Genomic DNA, 19,902 nt, shown 5'->3' with positions numbered 1-19,902 from the left:
ATTAAAGGACTTTGTGGATATTATGCCAAGACAAATTTGGAAAGAAAAGTTTGTAGTCTTCACCACCATTAATCAAACCCAAGACCTCTAGCAATCTGGGGAAATGCACTGACCATCATAGCACAGAAAAATATGACTCCCCCACCCAAAACATTCACTGAAGCAAGACTTGCTGAGCAGACACATTGCAGCCTCTCTTAACTTCAGCAATTGGTCTCCAGCTGGCGACTGTAGGATAGATTTTTTTTTATTATTGTATAATTTTACTATGCATGTTCTAGGGGGAGACATGTTTTTTCCTTGTCTCTGAGGTACAATAATTAGTGCACTTGAACGGACTGCAAGAGACCTTAGATTTGATTCCTGGAGAAGAAACAAACTTTTCTTCACCTCAGCACAATATCCAGAGAGTGATTTGATATACAGTCGAATACCGTTATAGCAAAAATCTTGTTTTAACAAACAATGATGAAAATAAGGAATTCTTTTATAACGAAATTTTGTTAAAACAAAGAAATTTCTCCAGTCTCTTGGAGTTCGTTATAACTGGATTTGACTGTATTGTGGCCTGAGAGAAAAACATCATTCATTGCTAACCATAGATTATTAACAATGTTTCATTTACATTTGGCTGTGGCAATTATGTGATGTATTGTTTTCATCTGGAACATATATGATCATCTTAAAGATGAGTATTTTACTGACTAAAAAAGCATGTCTCAAAAAATTGATTCTCCACAAACCTGCACATAAAAGCAGGTTTGTGGGTTTAGTGAGGAAAGTGTGAATGTTAAGAGTAACATGTTGAATTCAACAAAAGACGAAGGGTAGTGCTTCTTATGCCTAGTGGGATTAATTTCCTATGGTCTGCAGGTTGGCTACTGTGCAGTTGTGTGGGAATTGTGCTGGACTTTCATTATCATGAGGATCCAGATTCGAATCATGTTGATGGCACAGTGGTAGTTGGCTGAAGTAGTTGTTCTGCGGTTTTACGGCTTCAAGGCGTGAATGCAAGCTGGTATCCCATTTAAAAAAGTCTCTGCACAGAGAGCAGACAGACCTTCAACACGATATTCACATAACGCGAAAATTCAACCATTTATCACCTTTACTTCAAAATACAGGATACAGATGGTAGCAGCAGAAGAACATGAAACAAGCACAATTCTGACAATATAAATACACTAGAAAAAATTATAATGCTTGGATTGGAAGAATTGGAAGGAAAGAGAGGAAGAGGCACACATTAAGGTCACATACTGTCAGAACACACATTCTGGCATGTAACAATTCATTAGAAATTATTCCGTAAACGAATATTTCTGAGGTGCATGTATGGATAAGTAGAAGTAGTCTGCAGATTAATAACAATTTTCGGCATAAAAAATTCCATTGGAACTTCATCTTTAAAATATAAACAAAATCATTTGCTAAATAATGAGCAGTAGGTGGATCACCTGTTACTTTGAACAAAACAACTTGATAACATAAACCAAAATCATAATTATATTTAATGACATTTTCAAAAATAAAAATACTAAAATGATAAAATTATCTATTATTTTAATAAGCAGTGCGTATAATACAGTGAAAAATTTTAATTTTAGAAACCGAGTAGAAACATTTAATACCATAACCTACATTGATGCAAATCATTTAAAAATAAAACAATAATGACAATCAGAATACTTGATGAGGCATTCAAATAAAAATATCTACATACTGTTCTGACTTCACTGTACAGGTAGCGAAGATGTACTGGCAGTAGATTGATGGAAGGTACCAGGAGGAACATTCAGTAACCCAAGTCTATGCTTCTGTTTCCTTTGCTCGGTCATCTAATAAAATAAGGAAAACACATTAAGGAAACATATTAGGAAAAAAATATGTTAACAAAAAATTAATATAAAGTACCATAGCACTTATTTTTATTGCTTCATAAAAATTCCAAAGAAAAAGGTGGAGAATTATATGCGCAAGAAATAATGGAATATATTTGAAAATACAGAAGAAAAATAAATGTACTTGGTCTTTGAGGTCAGATAGCTGTTGAGATAAGTTGACAACAAGCTTTTGTGTAGTTTCTAGCTGCGACTGAAGTATCCTCATCTCATTCTGTTCACTTTCTGCTTCATCAGCGGCTAATGACATGGCTCTCATCCTGGGAAACCAATCAAGGTTTCGATCCTGTGGGATATATGAAAATTAGAATCTCAAATCTGTTCAAGTCATTCATAAAGCGAAATTTTGTTCAATCCAAAGATTATGCAAAACAATTGAGCTATAGTTGTGATGTCACATATTAAATAAAAGTATTTGAACATATTTTTGGATCTGTGAGAAGGAAGAAACAAATTAAAGTCTGTAAACTATACATTTATGTCACTGTAAAAACAAAGAATATTTACCTTAATCATTGAAGCCACGTAACTTTCTGGACCAGTGAACTCTGTAGGGTCTTTAACTTTTACCAGAACAATGAAGTATAAGTAGTGCCACATATTGTGCTCGCAACGAATGTGCTCTTCAAATGAAACACTCTTATTATCAAAAGATGCTCTATCCAAACCTGATTTTAAAAGAATGAAAAACAGAAGACTAAGAATTGAAATTCACTATAAAAATTTAAATCTGTTTAATCGATAAAATTCTCATGGTCAAACAAAGGATGGCAGAGGGAGTTTAGATTTATAACAACGGAGGAATTCAAATTCTTCTGTTGGTGAATTGCTTTTACCTGCAAAAACATTGCCTAAGCATTCACCTTATATCAGAGAACTCTGATTACAGGCACCTCTTTAACAACTGCTTCACCGAATTCAACTTAGCAATTAAGTATTGATTCCGCTGAAGCAATGCAAAAAAAAAACCCAGCTGAATCCCACCACTGCTTATAAATTATATTTATGAAACAAAATTATAAGAAGCAGCAATAATCACTTGAATTAATTGAAACAAAAAAAAGACAAAAGATAAAGCTGCAAATCATTTTAACCCGATTATATTTTGATATTTTTCATCACTCACCGCAGACAAAGCATGTGTTCTTGAGTATTTCTTCCTTTTGCTGTTTTTCACTTCTCAAATCCGCAAATGTATCGATAATGACACCAAAAATTAAATTTAAGACAATGATGATGACCACGAAAAAGAACAGAAGATCATAAATGACTCTTGCAACAAATAATGGTTCCTACAAAAGGATAATAATCACCCACGAAATGTCAATGGGATCCAAAACAATAGTAATGCAGAAAACATTATGCAGTGGATATATATAATGAACTCAGTATAATGAATATATTTTATTGTAACTATTTCATTATAATATTATGAGTCCTAAATGTTTTCCTATTCATTCCCCCTCCATTTTTCACTCAATATAACAACCTGCAAAAGTCATTCAGTCCAATAAAGCATCCAAACTAAGTTAACTCCCCCCCCCCCCCCAATTCAGGACAGCAACTACATACTTTGTCAGTCAGGTCGAGCAAGTATTTTAAGTATTTTGGCACTCCTGTGTAATGTAGGAGCAGTTACAGGGTGAATTCGGCACCCTAGTCTAGAGCCTGTAGCACCAGACCTGCCTACTCTCCTCCTAGTTGCAGCCCTGTACTTATTTACAAAGAAATGAACAAAATCTATCCTGTATGTGTGTCCTTTGATAGTGAATTTTTTTCTATGTAAGTGTGGGCGTGCAATTAATTCTCACGATTTTTCTTATTTTCCTAACCTGATGCATTTTAATTTCAACTGCTTACATTGTAACCAGGTCCAAGATGTTGATGGCATTTGCATTTTTTTTAATCTTTTGATTTTTTTTTTTTTTTTGATTTTTTCCACAGTTAGGACACTTTTTCAGTTTTGGGACATTCTTTTGGTATATATTCACATTTTCTCTCTTAAATTTTTTCACAATAAAAAAGTTGAAAAAACTGTATCAATACTGATTGCATTGAGCACTTATGAGAAAATATGCTTGAATTTCTTGTAAAATAAAATGAAAGATGCTTTTCGGCTTCCTAGCCATTAACATACACAGGATTTTCTTGGGGATATTTTTTATTTGTTTTTATTACTACAAAAAACTCTATCTCCCCCCCCCCAGTACGCCAGTCATCAGAATGGCATGGTGGTAAGATGCTCATCTACCACCATGCAGGTTGCTGTCATGGTCCAGGGTTCGATCCCAAGGGAGGATATAGATAAGATAATTTCCCTAATGAGCTTGAGGCGACCACTGATAGACCGCTCCTGCATTTCCAACCCATCTCATTAATGGCAGTAAATTGCAATATAACGATATATGGCCAGAGTTGGTGTTTGGTGAGAAGTCGTCATCCCCCCCCCCCATCTATCAACAAAATCCTCCAGTCATATTCTTCACAGGTCACTTAAAATCTTAAAATAGTGAATATCTTATGATAAAACAAAAAATTATGAGAATCATCTCTGGCTCCCAAACCGGAGCCCTATTAGCCCAACCTTTGTGGGGGTCATAATGTCAGTGTTCTTAACCGATTCATGAATTACAACTCGTTTATTAGAAAAATTATTTTTTATAAAATCTAAACAAAAGAGGGGAAAAAAATTTACATATTGTTACTTCGCGCCGCCGGGTCACTCGTCGAACCTCTTCTCACCAGACCCGTCCCGTCGTGCGGATCTCTCCAGGGTTCTTCGCCGAGGACTTGAACATGGGTAGACAATCACACGAACGAGGATTCGAGAACAAATACTTGCTTTTATTTACATAAGCTGCTAAAACTGCTGGTAAACTAGAGCAGCCTTCCGAACGTCTTCTCCCTTCGCGTTCTACTTTCCGAGTCTATTTAGAATCTCGTTCTTCTATTATCACAATCGCATGCCACGCGAACCTTGCATGCGTTAACCAAGCCTCTTCAAATTCTACCCTTCGTAACATTGCCCCCCTCCTGGAAAGTTGCACGTCCCGGGCAATTCAGTCCTGAAATCGGTGAATTTCACTTATTCACTGTTATAATAAGCTAGCCTGTTCATATGGACCACCTTGAACTTCGACGATGGTGTCCCTTGAATCCGCACCACGACGTTATTCAGTATCTTCACGACACGATAAGGCCCCTCCCACGAAGTCTGGAGTTTCGGGCACATCCCTTTCCGGCGCCTCGGATTCCAAAGCCAGACGAGGTCTCCTTCCTTAAAGTCACGAGAAGTGGCCTTCGCATCGTAGCGCTCCTTCATCTTCTCGGAGCCGATGTTAATCCTGTCTCTGGCGATTCGATGCACATGTTCAAGGTGCTCTTGGAGTTTTCCAACGTAATCTTCTGTATGAAGAGAAGCATCAGGCGGTCGCCCAAACAGCAGGTCACTCGGCAGCCGAAGATCCCTTCCCATGAGCATCTGTGACGGTGAAAATCCAGTGCTCTCGTGGACGGCACTCCTATAGGCGAGCAAGAAAAGTGGTAACTTCGAGTCCCAATCCTGTTGATTCTTCGACACGAACAGCGAAAGGTGATTCAGGATGGTTCTGTTGAATCTCTCCACCATCCCATCGGATTCCGGATGAAGCGGAGTAGTTCGTGTTTTTTTTATTCCCAGAAGTTCGCACATGCCGATGAACACAGCTGACGTAAAGTTTCTTCCTTGATCGGAATGGATTATCATTGGGACTCCGAATCGAGACACCCAATTCTGTACCAAAACTTCGGTCAGCATCTCGGCTTCCTGATCGGGAACGGGATACGCTTCCGGCCACTTGGTGAAATAGTCCATCACCACAAGTATGTACTTGTTACCATTATGGGTCTTAGGCAACGGTCCTAGGATGTCCAAGGCGATTCTCTCGAACGGTGCACCAACGTTGTAGCGTTGAAGTCGGGCACGAGTCCGCTTCGGAGGTCCTTTTTGGGCGGCACAGGTGTTGCAGGCCTTGCACCATTTCTCCACATCCGCCCTGGACTTGTCCCAATAGAATCGCTCCCGAACTTTCTGTAACGTCTTGGTTATGCCGAAATGTCCACCCGTCGGGTTTCCGTGCAACTCTTCCAAAACTTCTCCCACACGGCCTTTAGGTAGAATAAGTTGCAATCGGAAAGTCTTTCCGTCCTCTGACTCCCAACGGCGGTAGAGCACGCCATTTCTCATCTCTAAGGAGTCCCATAGGGCCCAATATCTCTTAGTGGTCGGACTGGAAGAAGCGACGTCTTGCCATGCTGGTCGGTTTCCCACGGATTCTTTCAAGTGTACAATCGGTACAAGTGTATGTCGGCATCTTCCATCTGTGCCTTTCGGGTGTTCTCATCACTCCAAGGATCGTCACTTGAGACTTGAGATGTTAGCTGTCTCACTATTGGGTCTTCAGGCCCATATTTCTCTTCTGCCTTGAGGCAATGACGGCAGTTCAGTGGGCATGGTCTCCTCGACAATGCGTCGGCATTTCCATGCGAGGCTCCCATACGATGCTGGATCTCCATATCATATTCTTGCAGCCGCTGTATCCATCGCGCCACTTGACCCTCGGGGTTCCTAAAGTTCAACAGCCACCTCAAGGACGCGTGGTCAGTGCGAAGAAGAAATTTCCGACCATAGATGTAGTGATGGAAATGTTCGACAGCTTTGACGATTGCAAGCAGCTCCTTCCTCGTGACGCAATAATTCCTCTCGGGCTTAGACAGACTTTTGCTGAAATAGGCAATGACGTGTTCTTTGCCGTCCACTTCTTGTGACAGAACAGCCCCGATACCGTTGTTGCTCGCGTCTGTGTCGAGAATAAATTCCTTCTCTGCTTGTGGGAACGCCAAAATGGGAGCCGATGTTAGCATTTGTTTCAGGGACGTGAAGGCCTTCTCGCACTCATCAGTCCACAAAAACTTCTGTTTGGCTTCAGTGAGTCGGTGGAGTGGTCTCGCTATCTTAGAGAAGCCTTGGACGAATTTCCTGTAATAGGTGCACAGTCCTAGGAAGCTCCGAAGCTCGTGCACACTCTTTGGTTGCTTCCAGCATCCCACAGCTTTGGTCTTCTCGGGATCCGTCCGTATTCCTTCTCGAGAGATTATATGCCCTAGATATGTGACTTCACGTCTGAACAGACTGCACTTCGTCGGACTCAGCTTCAGGTTGGCATCTTTCAATTTCTGCAACACTTTGTTCAAATTCTCCAGGTGTTCTGAGAATGTCTTTCCCCCGATGATGATGTCGTCCAAATACACAAGACACGATTCATAGGACAGTCCGTGCAAAACGGTCTCCATCAGTCGTTCGAAAGTAGCGGGTGCATTGCACAACCCGAAAGGCATCACTTTGAACTGCCACAGTCCCTGTCCGGTCGTGAAGGCCGTCTTCTCTCGATCGTCCGGGTGTATTTCTACTTGCCAATATCCACTCTTCAGATCCAGGGTCGAGAACCACTGATGTCCGGAAAGCGTGTCCAGAGTGTCGTCGATTCTTGGCAGCGGATAGCTGTCCTTCTTGGTAACGTCATTCAGCCTTCTGTAGTCGACACAGAAGCGGGTGGAACCATCCTTCTTTCTCACCAGTACGATCGGCGAGGCCCATGGGCTCGTTGACGGTTCTATGACGTCATTGGAGTGCATATCCCTCAGGAGGTTACCGACTTCTTCTCCCTTGGCAAACGGGAGTCGTCTAGGATGTTGCTTGATCGGTGGATGGTTCCCGGTGTCGATACGATGTTGTGTCAAGCTGGTGCGTCCAACATCAGCTGATGACGTAGAGAAGACGTGTCGGAATCTCTCGATAATTGACTGAGCACGTAGTCTTTGATCCGGATTCAGTTGTGTGTCTCCAATCAGACTCTCGAATAGTTCACCAGAACCTTCTGACTGGTTCCCCGTGGAATCCCGAACCACACACGTGACTGGAACACACGTAGCGATCTCCTCGCTTTTCCGAACCTCCCTCGGCTTGTCACTGATGTTGACCAATCTAACAGGGACAACATCCTTCGACGAATCTATCAGAGCAGCAGCAATCAATAAGCCTTTCTTATTGTCATCAGGAAATTCTACTAATCCCAGTCGAAAGTCCTTGGTCTTCCCAGCTGTTCCGTGAATGATGCATTCCGTTCTTGGCGGGATCACGAAGTCCCGAATGGCCAATATCTTCCGTGGGAGAATCACCTCATTATCGCATCCGAACAGGGTGACGTGCTCTTTTGGCGTGTACAAATGATTATTTTTCAAGTCAAGAGATATCCTGTATCTTCTGAGAAAATCGAGTCCTATAATGCACGGGTCTTGGACATCAGCCACGAAAACAGTATGGCAATAGGTGACCACAGCGAACTTCACTGATACCTCCATCTTCCCATGCACCTTCACCTTCTCCCCGGTAACGGTCTGTAGGGACAATGACGGTGCTACCTCCAAAAGCCGTTGCTGGGATTTTTGAGCCAAATCGGTTCGGACGATGCTCACGTTGGCGCCAGTGTCGATGACCATGCGGCAAGGAAGTCCACCAATCTCACCTTCCACATATATTCCGTGGTCTCCGCCACTCAGCTGTGAGATCTGATAGACAATGGGTGGGGCATCTACACTTCGCAGCGATCTCTGCCCCGCGAGATGGCCGCACTTCAGTTTAACTGCTCGGAGCTTCGAGGGCTGACCCTCCTTTTGGAAACTGTGTGGGGGCATAACCGCCTTGGATGGCCTTCTTCATTGCATCCCCAGCAGGTCAAAGGCTTGGCTTTCCAGTTCCCACGGTCATCCTTGACACTTTTCAAGAGTTCCTTCAGTTCCTTGATGATGTCCGAAGCAGAGTCTTCCACGACGGCACCGCGGACCACCCGTCGCTCTCTCCTCGAAGCCTGACTAGCTGCTTCGAACTTCATGGCGTAGACCAGGGCACTTTTCACATCCTGGTATTCCCCCAGACGCAATGCCTGCTGGATGTCCGGATCCCTGACAGAGTCAACGAAGCACTGCAAGGTCAGTCCATTCCTGATGTCTGGTGGGCAATCGGAGTAGGCCAACAGCGAGAGTCTTTCCATGTCCATTGCCAGCTCCTGCAATGTTTCTCCGGCCTTCTGTTGCCTAGTCTTCAGCTGCAGCCGGTGAAAGTCCTTGAGATAATTCTCGCCAAACCTCAATTCGAGGGTGTTAGCCAGGACTTCGTAGCTGGACCGGTCTGCTACAGCGAGGGTCTGTAGCACCTCAGCCGCTTCTCCTCGGAGTGCAGCGGCTAGATGGAAGTTCTTGAGTACAGAGTCCCATCCGTTCGCTGAGGCGACCATCTCGAACTGCGTCTTATAAACCGTCCACGAGGTTCTTCCGTCGTACGTCGAGGGCTTGATGTTGACGTTACCTGCAGCCGGTAGAACGTGGTGAGGCTCCCCACAAGGTGCATGCCCTTCGATCTTCTTTTCAAGCTCTAGTATCTTCTGTGAGAGCTTCTCGTCGACTGCAGTAACAGTTCCCTCCATAACATTCATCCTCCCGACCATCCCGTCCACTGTACTTTCAAGGGTGGCCATGCCTTCCTTCACACCGGCGAGAGCCGTGGCGATGTCTTGCTTCACACCCTTGACGATATCCTCCTTGGCAGCAGCGATATTGGTCTCCATGCTAACTTTCATCTGGGCCATCATCTCCATCAGCTGCTTGAACTGTTCTCCCGTCTCGTTCTTCTCCATACTTCTCGTCTTGACCATTCAAGTCCTTGCAGCGTCGCTCTTCTGACACCAGTTTTGTTACGCCGCGCCGCCGGGTCACTCGTCGAACATCTTCTCACCAGACCCGTCCCGTCGCGCGGATCTCTCCAGGGTTCTTCGCCGAGGACTTGAACATGGGTAGACAATCACATGAACGAGGATTCGAGAACAAATACTTGCTTTTATTTACATAAGCTGCTAAAACTACTGGTAAACTAGAGCAGCCTTCCGAACGTCTTCTCCCTTCGCGTTCTACTTTCCGAGTCTATTTAGAATCTCGTTCTTCTATTATCACAATCGCATGCCACGCGAACCTTGCATGCGTTAACCAAGCCTCTTCAAATTCTACCCTTCGTAACAATATCATGTTGATACTGTCAAAACCTTTTCTTTCGACGTTCAGACATAACTGCCTTTTCAAGGGAATGTTGTTTAATTATTTTGATGGCATTTTTTTTCTAGTTTTTAGGACATTTTTTTTTAAGGTAATTTTTCAAGATTTTTTCAGAGCAACATCTGGGCTTTGATTATAACAAAATAATCATAATATTTTATTCCGTCCAAATATAAAATTCTCTCAAAAAGTAAATTTGTTTTTAAAATTTCGATATAACAACTTCCTGATATAATGTCCTTTTTTTTCGTGGAATGATAGCAGTCATTATAACTAGCTTAATTCTTAGATGATTCTTTCAATGAATCAAAAAAACAGTTGTAGTTAGTATATGACTAATGACAAAAGTCTGTGCAATTTGCAAATTCACCAGACTTTGAGCATTGAATAACATATGAAGAATTTAAAAAACTTCTGATATTCATATATATAAATATCAGAAGTTTTTAACTCTCCATTATGGACAATTCGTCTCACAGGTGCTTTACAACAACTTTCAAATATTGAATTAAAAAAAAAAATGTCATGCTTCATGCCTACATCTTTAATTTGTGGCTGAATAAACATTTTTTTTCTGAAGAAATAAATGAGCCTGTTCACCCATGGTTTAATGAATTGCATCAGGAAATCACACTTCAATATTTTTTGCTAACAAAATAAAAATGTTATGATTGTAACTTTCGATCTTGACAGAGGTCTAATGAATTATGCATATCTGATAATTATAAAAGCATTCAAAATGTGAATAAAATAAGAAATGTAAAATTTGAGTTCAATGTGTTGAGATTTGAATATGTTTTTGTTACAGATTTTAAGAGATGAGATAACAATCTTGTCACCTTCGAGCTAGGAGCTCTTAAAACATCACCGATTCCTCCCCCATTTCTTAGACCTTGATTTAAAGTAGTAACAATACACATCAACAATGAATCACATGCTCTCTCTTTGTCTTCTTCATCTTCAGGGTCAATCATAAGAGAGCTAACTGACTGAACTGATGCATTATTTGCTTCTCCTGAATGAACAAAAAAAAATCATTCACATATTTTCTCAAAAACTAATGAAAATCAATAATTTTCATAATCTTTTTATTTATTATATAAAAATAGCCATGTAAAATGCTGCCTAAATACAATTTTCAGTGTATTCCTTGAACTTGTGAAAATTCAATATTAGGTATGTTACCATTGTCAGTGTTATTGACAACATCTTCAATAGGGGCAGCATACATGTTATGGCCGTAATGTGGCTGCTGGCAGTTGCTGCTTGAGTCACCTGAACACAAGTCCTTATAACTTGCTGTATGCTGAGATGGATTAGGGTTTGCTGAGTCATAGGACACACCAATAACGTCTGAAAGAAATGAATTTATGAAGGCATCAAAATCTAAAAAAAATTATTACACAAAAGTAATAGATCTTTTTCATAATATATAGCGGGCAAAGAAAACATCTCTCAGTATTAGAATTACTACTGGACTTGCACAACAACACAGAGATTGGTTGTGATGTATGATACAAAAAAAGGAGGGGAAAATGCTAACTTTAAAAAATTCTCCTTATAATGTTATACCTGGCATAGCTGACATCTCTCTGACATCAACTTCCATAAGAAAATCATCACGAAAGAACAGATAACCAATGATAGAAAATAAGTATACAAGAATGAGAGCTAAGACTGCTGTCAGAATTATAGACCTCCCGTTTCTGGTAACGGACTTTATAACATTCTTCAATGTTTCCTCTTGATACACAACATCCAACAACTGAAATTTTCAAGAATAATTATTTAATCATAAAAATACAATAGTAATGAAAAGTATGTTCAGAATAGTTTCAGACACTGTTCCAAACGAATTAACCAGTCAAATGATAGAAAGACATAAAAAACACTACAATTGTACCTTAGCTAACAAAGATAATTCGTTCCAGAACTTCATTTGTTAGCCAAAATGCTAACGAAAACCTTTAAATTAAGTAAAATCAGACAGAGATACCTGATTTTAATTAACCTTGGAACCTTTTCCATAGATTCATTGTGTTTGAAACGCTAATACAATAGAAATATTTACTAATACAAAAAAAATATATTTTTTTTTTCCCTAACTTTTACAATACATGTGTTTAATTTCTGTGCATAGAGATATCTATCATAAATATCTATATTTTCAACAATTTTCATGAACACTAATCAAAATTTGAAGAGATAATACTATGAACAAGATGTATTTTTTGTTTTAATTTTAAATATTTTCAACATATTTTTGTGATGTTATAAAAATCCAATTATTGTGCGTGCACACGATCATAAATTATTAATGTTTTTTTTTTTTGTTCATGATAATAGAATAATAATGAATGTTGCTTGAAAAATAAAAATATAGTATTACAAATTATTCGACCTTCTGGAAGGACAAGTAGTCCCTTGAGGGTCACAGAGTGGGTGTATATGTTTGTCCATTTTTGTTTATTTATTATCTATTTTTTTTTGTCTCTGTCTTTCTTATGTATTCTGTAACGTGTTCTGTTTTGTCCAATAAAAAAAAAAAAAAAAAAAAAAATTCTAAGATAAAAAAAGATAAGTTTCATAAAATACTAAGAAGCACTTTGAAAAATGCAAACACTGACTGATGGTAGAGATAAACTTTACAATTATCACAAAAAATGAGTAACTTTGCCTGGTTTTAATTTATACAAAAATTGCCACGTTTTTAAGACAAATAAATTCAATTGGTCGAATGGTCGACGCGTTTCGGCTCTTCAATGGAGAGCCGTCATCAGGACCTCGTGGTCAGAACTCACACGAATGAAGAGTGATGTTTACGTCTGGTCGTCCGAAGAGTTCGCCTTTGTATTTGCTGCGTCCGAGTGGTCTTTGGATGCGAATTGGGGAGCCATCTGTTGTAAAGTGTTGAAAGTTTTTTCACGACTGAGGTTAATAAAGCCTGTCCAAGCTGACGAAATAGGTGGTGTGTTTCTTCCATCATTAACGAGGAAATTCTGGCATGTTCTCGAGGGATACTTCATCAGAACATGCCAGAATTTCCTCGTTAATGATGGAAGAAACACACCACCTATTTCGTCAGCTTGGACAGGCTTTATTAACCTCAGTCGTGAAAAAACTTTCAACACTTTACAACAGATGGCTCCCCAATTCGCATCCAAAGACCACTCGGACGCAGCAAATACAAAGGCGAACTCTTCGGACAACCAGACGTAAACATCACTCTTCATTCGTGTGAGTTCTGACCACGAGGTCCTGATGACGGCTCTCCATTGAAGAGCCGAAACGCGTCGACCATTCGACCAATTGAATTTATTTGTCTTAAAAACGTGGCAATTTTTGTATAAACTTTACAATTATTATGAACTTGTTTATCTCAGTTGTTGTTTATCCAGTTATTGAGTAAAGGAGAATTTAAAGGAAGAAGAAAAACTGAACATCTTTTTATTTTACACTATGTATGTTATGCAGTCGGGTTCATGAGTCATACAGATAAAAAAGTGTGTGAGGTGGTATGCTATGTGGTATAGTCAACTCATTGCTCTTTCACATACATGCAGATGGAGAAGATAAGTCTCTACAATGACACATTTTGATATTAAGAATCCTGACATATGCAGCTACCCATTCAAGTAAAATGCTCTCTTTTTCTTTAATACACATTTTCTCTCTCCCTTAGAGTTTAATCATTCATCTCACATGAAACACATCAAAATCTTTCTGAAAGAGAGGTGCATCTGGGCAGGGATTCCGCGGTGGAAATAAATTCATCTAACTTGAGTGACAGTTATGCATTGGATCCATTTCGACTGGCATGAAAATTTAACTCATGCCGCAGCTATTTTATGTCTCATTACATGCATTCATACCTAAAAAAATGTTTCTTAGCAGAGGCAGAAAAATGTTTAAAACAAATCTCCGTTAACCAACAAGTTCATAAGCAGAGACATTCATTAGCCAAGGTATCACTGTATTTGTTATTTAATAGTAAAAATTACTTATGTGAACTATATCAAGTCAAATTTACACATACCAATACACTGTAAAAAAAGGGATGAACACATAGGCCTAAAACACAAAATATTAGATACAGCATATGATACAATAGCTCGAAATCGGTGAGTATTTGTCGGAAACTTTTTGTGAATGTCCCATGATTGCCCATGATGCTAACCAAATGAACCGCTGTTGTAATAACCTAGATATAAAAAAAAAATATTTATAGTAAGTTGGAAAAAAAAAAAGTAGTATATTGTAGTCACATAGAGAGAGAGTACTTTTTTTTTTTTTTTTTTTTTTTTTTTTTTTTTTGTATTTTAAAATTGCAGAAATTTTTTATCATAAACTTAATTGAAAGTTTGGGAGCTCACTCTGTTGATGAACACATTTCATTAAGACCATAGCAATTATTTCAGAAAAATCTAATTTTAATAACTTGAATTCACAAATTTAAATAATTCAACTTTATTACAATTAATTGAATATTTTCAAATTGGGTATTTAACTATATTTAACATATTTAAACTCAAATAATTTATGTTCACAAATTTAAATAATAGACATCGTTCCCGTTTGCTAGAGACATGAATGTATAAATTTTCCCTTTTTGGGTATATCAGCTAGCTGGTTGGATCATTATTTTACTAAGAAACATGAATGTGTATCCCTATTGAAACACGTTACAAAACATTTTAGGAAAATAACATTCATAGAGTAACATGGGTAGAGTAAACATTCAAACATTTCCCAAGTATTGGAAATTTCCACATTCATGTTTATGGCATAAGGGGAATGATGTATAAGAATAATAATAATAAAATACTGTACGATTTTTTTTCAGCTAATCCAATTTCCGATGTGATGAAAAAAAACAGTTTGAACTCTCCTTACATTTATAGTGCCAAGTATCCACAGAGTTGGTTGAAGGCCAACTGAATAGATCATCCTCAACATAGAAGATATAACACATGCTCGTACAACTGATGTGCGAGCAACTGTTATTACTGTGGCAAATGAGGCAAACATCACAGTCCAAATCAAACCAGAAAGACGAGGATCAATGATACCTGCAATGAAAAAATTTGAGAAAATGTTGAAGCTATTTCTGTGTAGAAAAGAAGCTCATGTGCACACCACAGATTTTTTTTACATTTATTCATTCAGAGTACATGTGGTAGCATAAACTGCATTTCATTCTTAACTTTCAGAAGTCCTCATTCTTGTTCTCAAATAAATAAAATAACCTGGTGCTTTTTTTCTCCTTAAGTACAGTAGAGGCCCAAATTATCTAAGCTAATAGGACCTGAACCTCTGCCTCACATAATGAAGAAACTCAGATTTTATAGATATTACTATATTTTAAGGCAAAAATAAGATAAAGACATAGATGTAAACTGTGTTTGCATGAAGATTATTTCAAATATTTCAAACTACAACGTAAAAAAATGTCAAATCAATGATGAAATTACATTGAATATTAGGACTGTATTACATTCACAATTTACTTGTGTAGAATATTTAGATTATTGTATGTACTTTGAAAACAGTACTTCCATATAACACTTAAAGTCCTTGCTACATGCTGAAGATGTAATGGAACCAGTTTCTGACATAATATAATTGATGAGCAATTTTTACTCATCATTATATACTGCACCTACATTTTAAAAATAAATTCATGAAAAGTACCTAGGATAGCTTGAATTTTAAATAATCGAGACTCTACTATATGTGAAATCAAATATGATGCTGGTTTATGAAAAATTAGTAAATGGAGAAACTTCATAGCCATAAATTGTTAAAAATACATTTTATTCAACTCCACATCAATTTCTTCTCACCACAATTAAAATTGCATACGTGTTCAAACTAAAACATTAAGTCAAACTGAACATTGAGATTTAATGTAAAGAAAAATGAGTGAAGAGTTAAATCTTGAGATAATCTGAAAATCTTAACATGAATTAGAAATCTTAATGAATTCTTGTTAAAACAAAAATCATTTATTAGAGATGAAGCAATGTACTTGCTGTGCTTGCAGAGTACAAGTTTTTTTATCATGACTATGTTGCGTAAGTAATCTGGCCAGAGCATTGCAACAGTCTATTAAATATATGCAGAGTATACAAGGGGGGTCGATTACCTGAATTTTGAGTAATTATTAAAAATGAATGTTAACTGTAAATAGCACATATACAATTTATAAAAAGTTTTAGTGATTAAAAAAAATAAGAACAGACAAATAGAAGTAAAAGTTGACACTATACACACCTTTGAAGTCAGGAAAAGGGTAAAAAATGGCAACTATGATATTGACCAAAACTGCTAAGTTGAAAGCAATTGTGCTCCACATGGACATATGTCTGCTAACCCAATAGAGCAATGGTTGACCTATAACAAGAGCAGAACAATTTTACACATGATATTGCACAATGCTTCATGAAAGAAATCAAAGCAAGAGCTAAGTTGTACCATATTTTCTTCTGTATGATACGCAGATCTGTTAAAAAACTGGTTAGACATTTAAAAGGATGATGAAAATGCGGACAATCTGCAAAAAATGTTATCAGCCGGATGAGTATTTTGATGAGTCTGAATTTGAAAGTTTTTGATTGAACTGTAAATTTTGTTTTGAGAGTAAATAATGCTATTGGTACGTAAATAAATTTCATCAATTAGCATACCAATGAATTGCTTATTGGTACAATCAGGTAAGTTTTTATTTTTTCTTTTAAATCCTGCAGATAATACACCACCGCAGATATTTTACACATTGTTTTATTTTTCTTCAAATTTCACATGTGGATTATACGCAGGAAAATATGGTAATAATGCAATTTTCACACAATTTAAAATGAGGGGAAAAAATTACATGTAAACAGTCATTGAAGAGTTATGCGTTTTCAAAAAGGATAATTTCAATCACATAGCTCAAGAACATGACGCATTTATTATTAATAATAAGAATATAATAAGATAATAAATGAAAGAAGGTTCTTTTAATGAAATCTCTGGTATAAATGTTACCTCTTAACTTCTTTTGCCATTTCATTTCATTAAATAGGTCATCAATTCGTTCAAAGAAATCAGATACCTGAGAAAAATATGAGTATATAAAAAATGATGAATCTAATAGTTTGTATTAAGAGATGGTATTTTTTTGGCCCGAAATATACTGCCAAATTGAATTTTCTGGATGTTATGCCGAAACTAATATTTGGAAAGAAAAATGATTTGTCTCTTCCGGGAATCAAACCCAAGTCCCCTTGCATACCGGACATTCAAGTGCACTAACCATTACAACAGAGACTCATTTTTCAATTCCTTATAACATGCATTAGTGTGAAGCGCTGAGTGGAGACATAGCAGCCTCCCTTTACTACAGGAATTTTCGCCCCAGTTGGCGTTTTTTTGGGCCGAAAAAATACCATTTCATAATACAAAAACGCCAACTGGGGTGAAAATAGCTGTAGTTAAGGGAGACTGCTATGTCTCCACTCAGGGCTTCACACTACTAATGCGTGTTATAAGGCATTGAAAAGTGTGTCTCGAGTGCAGTGGTTCTCAACCTTTTTTGACTCACTGAGCCCTTTCTGATATATAATTTCTATGACGGAACCCAAATGGCCTATTTTTTATTTATACATCAAAGTTACTGATTTATTTTGTTAATTAAAAAAATATTTATAATTTTTTTTTTTTCAAATTTAAATTTATATTTTTCTCTAGCAACCAAGGAGCCCCAAGGGCTCTGCAGAGCACTGGTTGAGAACCGCTGCTCTAGTGTATTGGTTAGCGCACTTGCCTGGTATGCAAGGGGACCCAGGTTCGATTCCTGGAGAAGACACAAATCACTTTCCTTTCCAAATATTACTTTTGGCATAACTTCCAGAAAAAAAGTTCAATTTCTCACAAATAAAGCTTTATTACCTTTTCTATGTATTGCCCATAGAAATTTTATAAGATTTTCACATTCTAGATTACTAGTTTCTGGCTTATGTTTTCGGAGGAAAAAAAAATGAAATTTTATCATCACAGTACAATCCTGCTAATCCGAACTAATTAGGATGGGACCAGTTCGGATTAGTGAAAAATTGTGATTACAGGGGGGCTTGTCTTTTAAAAATGGCTTTTTTAAAAATAATAATAGTATGAGTGAGATAAGAGTTACAAACCAGATAATTCCGTTTAACAATGACCAAAACAATGCCAGGAAATTTAAGTGATTTTTTACCTTTTAATGTTACATCTTTGTTTCAGTCAATGGACTAAAGGGCGATACAAAATATCAAACAGGTGTACAAAAAATGTTGCTTCGATATGTCATTGAAGATGAAAATGAATCTGTTTCCATTCTCCAAAAAATGGAAAAAAATTGGGTGAAAAATTTTTACTGGCCTGCAGAAACATATGTAATAGAAACCTCGCAAAAGAAAGTCATGAAAAAATTATGACCAAGAACTGCTTTCAATGATAATCAAAAGACAACAAAGGAATCTGGTGAAATCCTTCAGCTTTTCAAATAAATCCCTGGCTGTGAGAAAGCAGAGGAAAAAAATGTGGGTGAAATGTTATTATTCCACTCTAACAGCAATAAAATTTTCACAGATGCAGAAATTATCTCAGAAGTTTCAACTGGCAATGACTCATCATCAAACAATGGGTTAGATAAAGTGGTTATCAAAGTGTGTGTCGTGTCTCCTAAAGACATCGCCACATTTATCAAGGGGGCGTTGGTTGCAATAGGCTGTAAACATTGATAATTGCCTATTAAGTGCTTTGTAGTGGTTCTTCCTTAGCATGTTTTGTGGTGTCACAGATAAACATTGTCACAGCAAGGGAGCCACAAATGGCAAAAGTTGAGAACCACTGGGCTAGATTACTCATTCAAAAAGAAGCTGAAGTAGGTTTTGAAGTCACCCTTCTATAAGTGGAATAGCATGATAATGCAACTCCTGCAGATATCAAATTTCTGAGATGTGATGACTATGAAATGCATCACCTGTTAGGTATATGTTGCTTCTTTAAATGAAAACAGAATTTTTTTAAGGCGACTATGTAATTTTCATCATTTTGAGCTATTTGTATTCATTGTTCTGTTGATGCTATTGAATGCAATTTCCGTATTGAGCTCAGCTTCCCTCATGCGGTAATGTGAACTACTTGTTAGTTGCTATTTGGCCGTCGTACTGTACACATGTTTGTATTTATATTTTATAATCCTGTGTTACTTTATTATGTGTAATAAATGTTTATATTATACATAATGTGTGTCTATGACATTGTTCACTGACATTGAGATGTTCATATGTAAAATGTAACATTTTACAATGAGGAATTGGTGTGTTCATTTTTTTCTATTGTATGTGATTCTTCCACTGTCTCACACGTCTTTTTCTTTAAGGGTTGTTCAGATTAAGCAGAATTTCAGATTAGCAAGGTTATACTGTATATGTTTTTGAATTATTTTAAATAACTATGCAATTAAAAATATATATATATATATATATATATTTATTTATTTATTTACCTTGCTACCCTGTTCATCTCTTTCAGCTGTATAATAAACATTATTTTTTGACTCTCTTGTTAGGAACTCACAAATCTGAGGAACTGGAAAAACTATTTGCTCCATTGTGCGGTCATGACGAACAATCTATAAAAAATAATGTGATAAATCAAGAAATATTGAGATAACAGTGTGTTTTATTTTTTCATAGTAAAAAATTGTCAAACAAACATATTACATACTTTCATGCTATTATTTCCACATTATTTATGTTAAATATGTTTAATTAATATAGTGATCAAATTATATATCTATAATTAAAAACCAAATTAAGATTTTTTATTCATA

The 19,902-nt window shown here is 37.4% G+C and overlaps 1 protein-coding gene across 2 annotated transcripts in view; it reads right to left on the bottom strand.

Annotated features, from left to right (window-relative positions):
• Itpr (Inositol 1,4,5,-trisphosphate receptor) overlaps window positions 1–19,902 on the bottom strand; it is a 97,806-nt gene that overhangs the window by 5,700 nt on the left and 72,204 nt on the right. For both annotated transcript variants that reach the window (XM_089234567.1, XM_089234568.1), the window contains exons 48-59: window positions 19,576–19,701; window positions 17,073–17,139; window positions 16,317–16,436; window positions 14,937–15,112; window positions 14,080–14,244; window positions 11,616–11,808; window positions 11,229–11,396; window positions 10,883–11,058; window positions 3,028–3,193; window positions 2,409–2,569; window positions 2,026–2,187; window positions 1,724–1,838 (exon numbers count right to left, since the gene is read on the bottom strand). In XM_089234567.1, coding sequence (XP_089090693.1) covers window positions 1,734–1,838; window positions 2,026–2,187; window positions 2,409–2,569; window positions 3,028–3,193; window positions 10,883–11,058; window positions 11,229–11,396; window positions 11,616–11,808; window positions 14,080–14,244; window positions 14,937–15,112; window positions 16,317–16,436; window positions 17,073–17,139; window positions 19,576–19,701 — 1,785 coding nt within the window. In that variant the 3' untranslated portion in view covers window positions 1,724–1,733. The remainder of the gene's footprint in view (window positions 1–1,723; window positions 1,839–2,025; window positions 2,188–2,408; window positions 2,570–3,027; window positions 3,194–10,882; window positions 11,059–11,228; window positions 11,397–11,615; window positions 11,809–14,079; window positions 14,245–14,936; window positions 15,113–16,316; window positions 16,437–17,072; window positions 17,140–19,575; window positions 19,702–19,902) is intronic.

Source organism: Pholcus phalangioides, unplaced genomic scaffold (genome assembly GCF_987345545.1).
Source record: "Pholcus phalangioides strain wild (caught in Gottingen) unplaced genomic scaffold, Ppha-v1.0 ptg000008l_1, whole genome shotgun sequence".
Taxonomy (NCBI): Eukaryota; Metazoa; Arthropoda; class Arachnida; order Araneae; family Pholcidae; genus Pholcus; species Pholcus phalangioides.
This window is presented reverse-complemented; position numbering and strand designations above follow the sequence as displayed.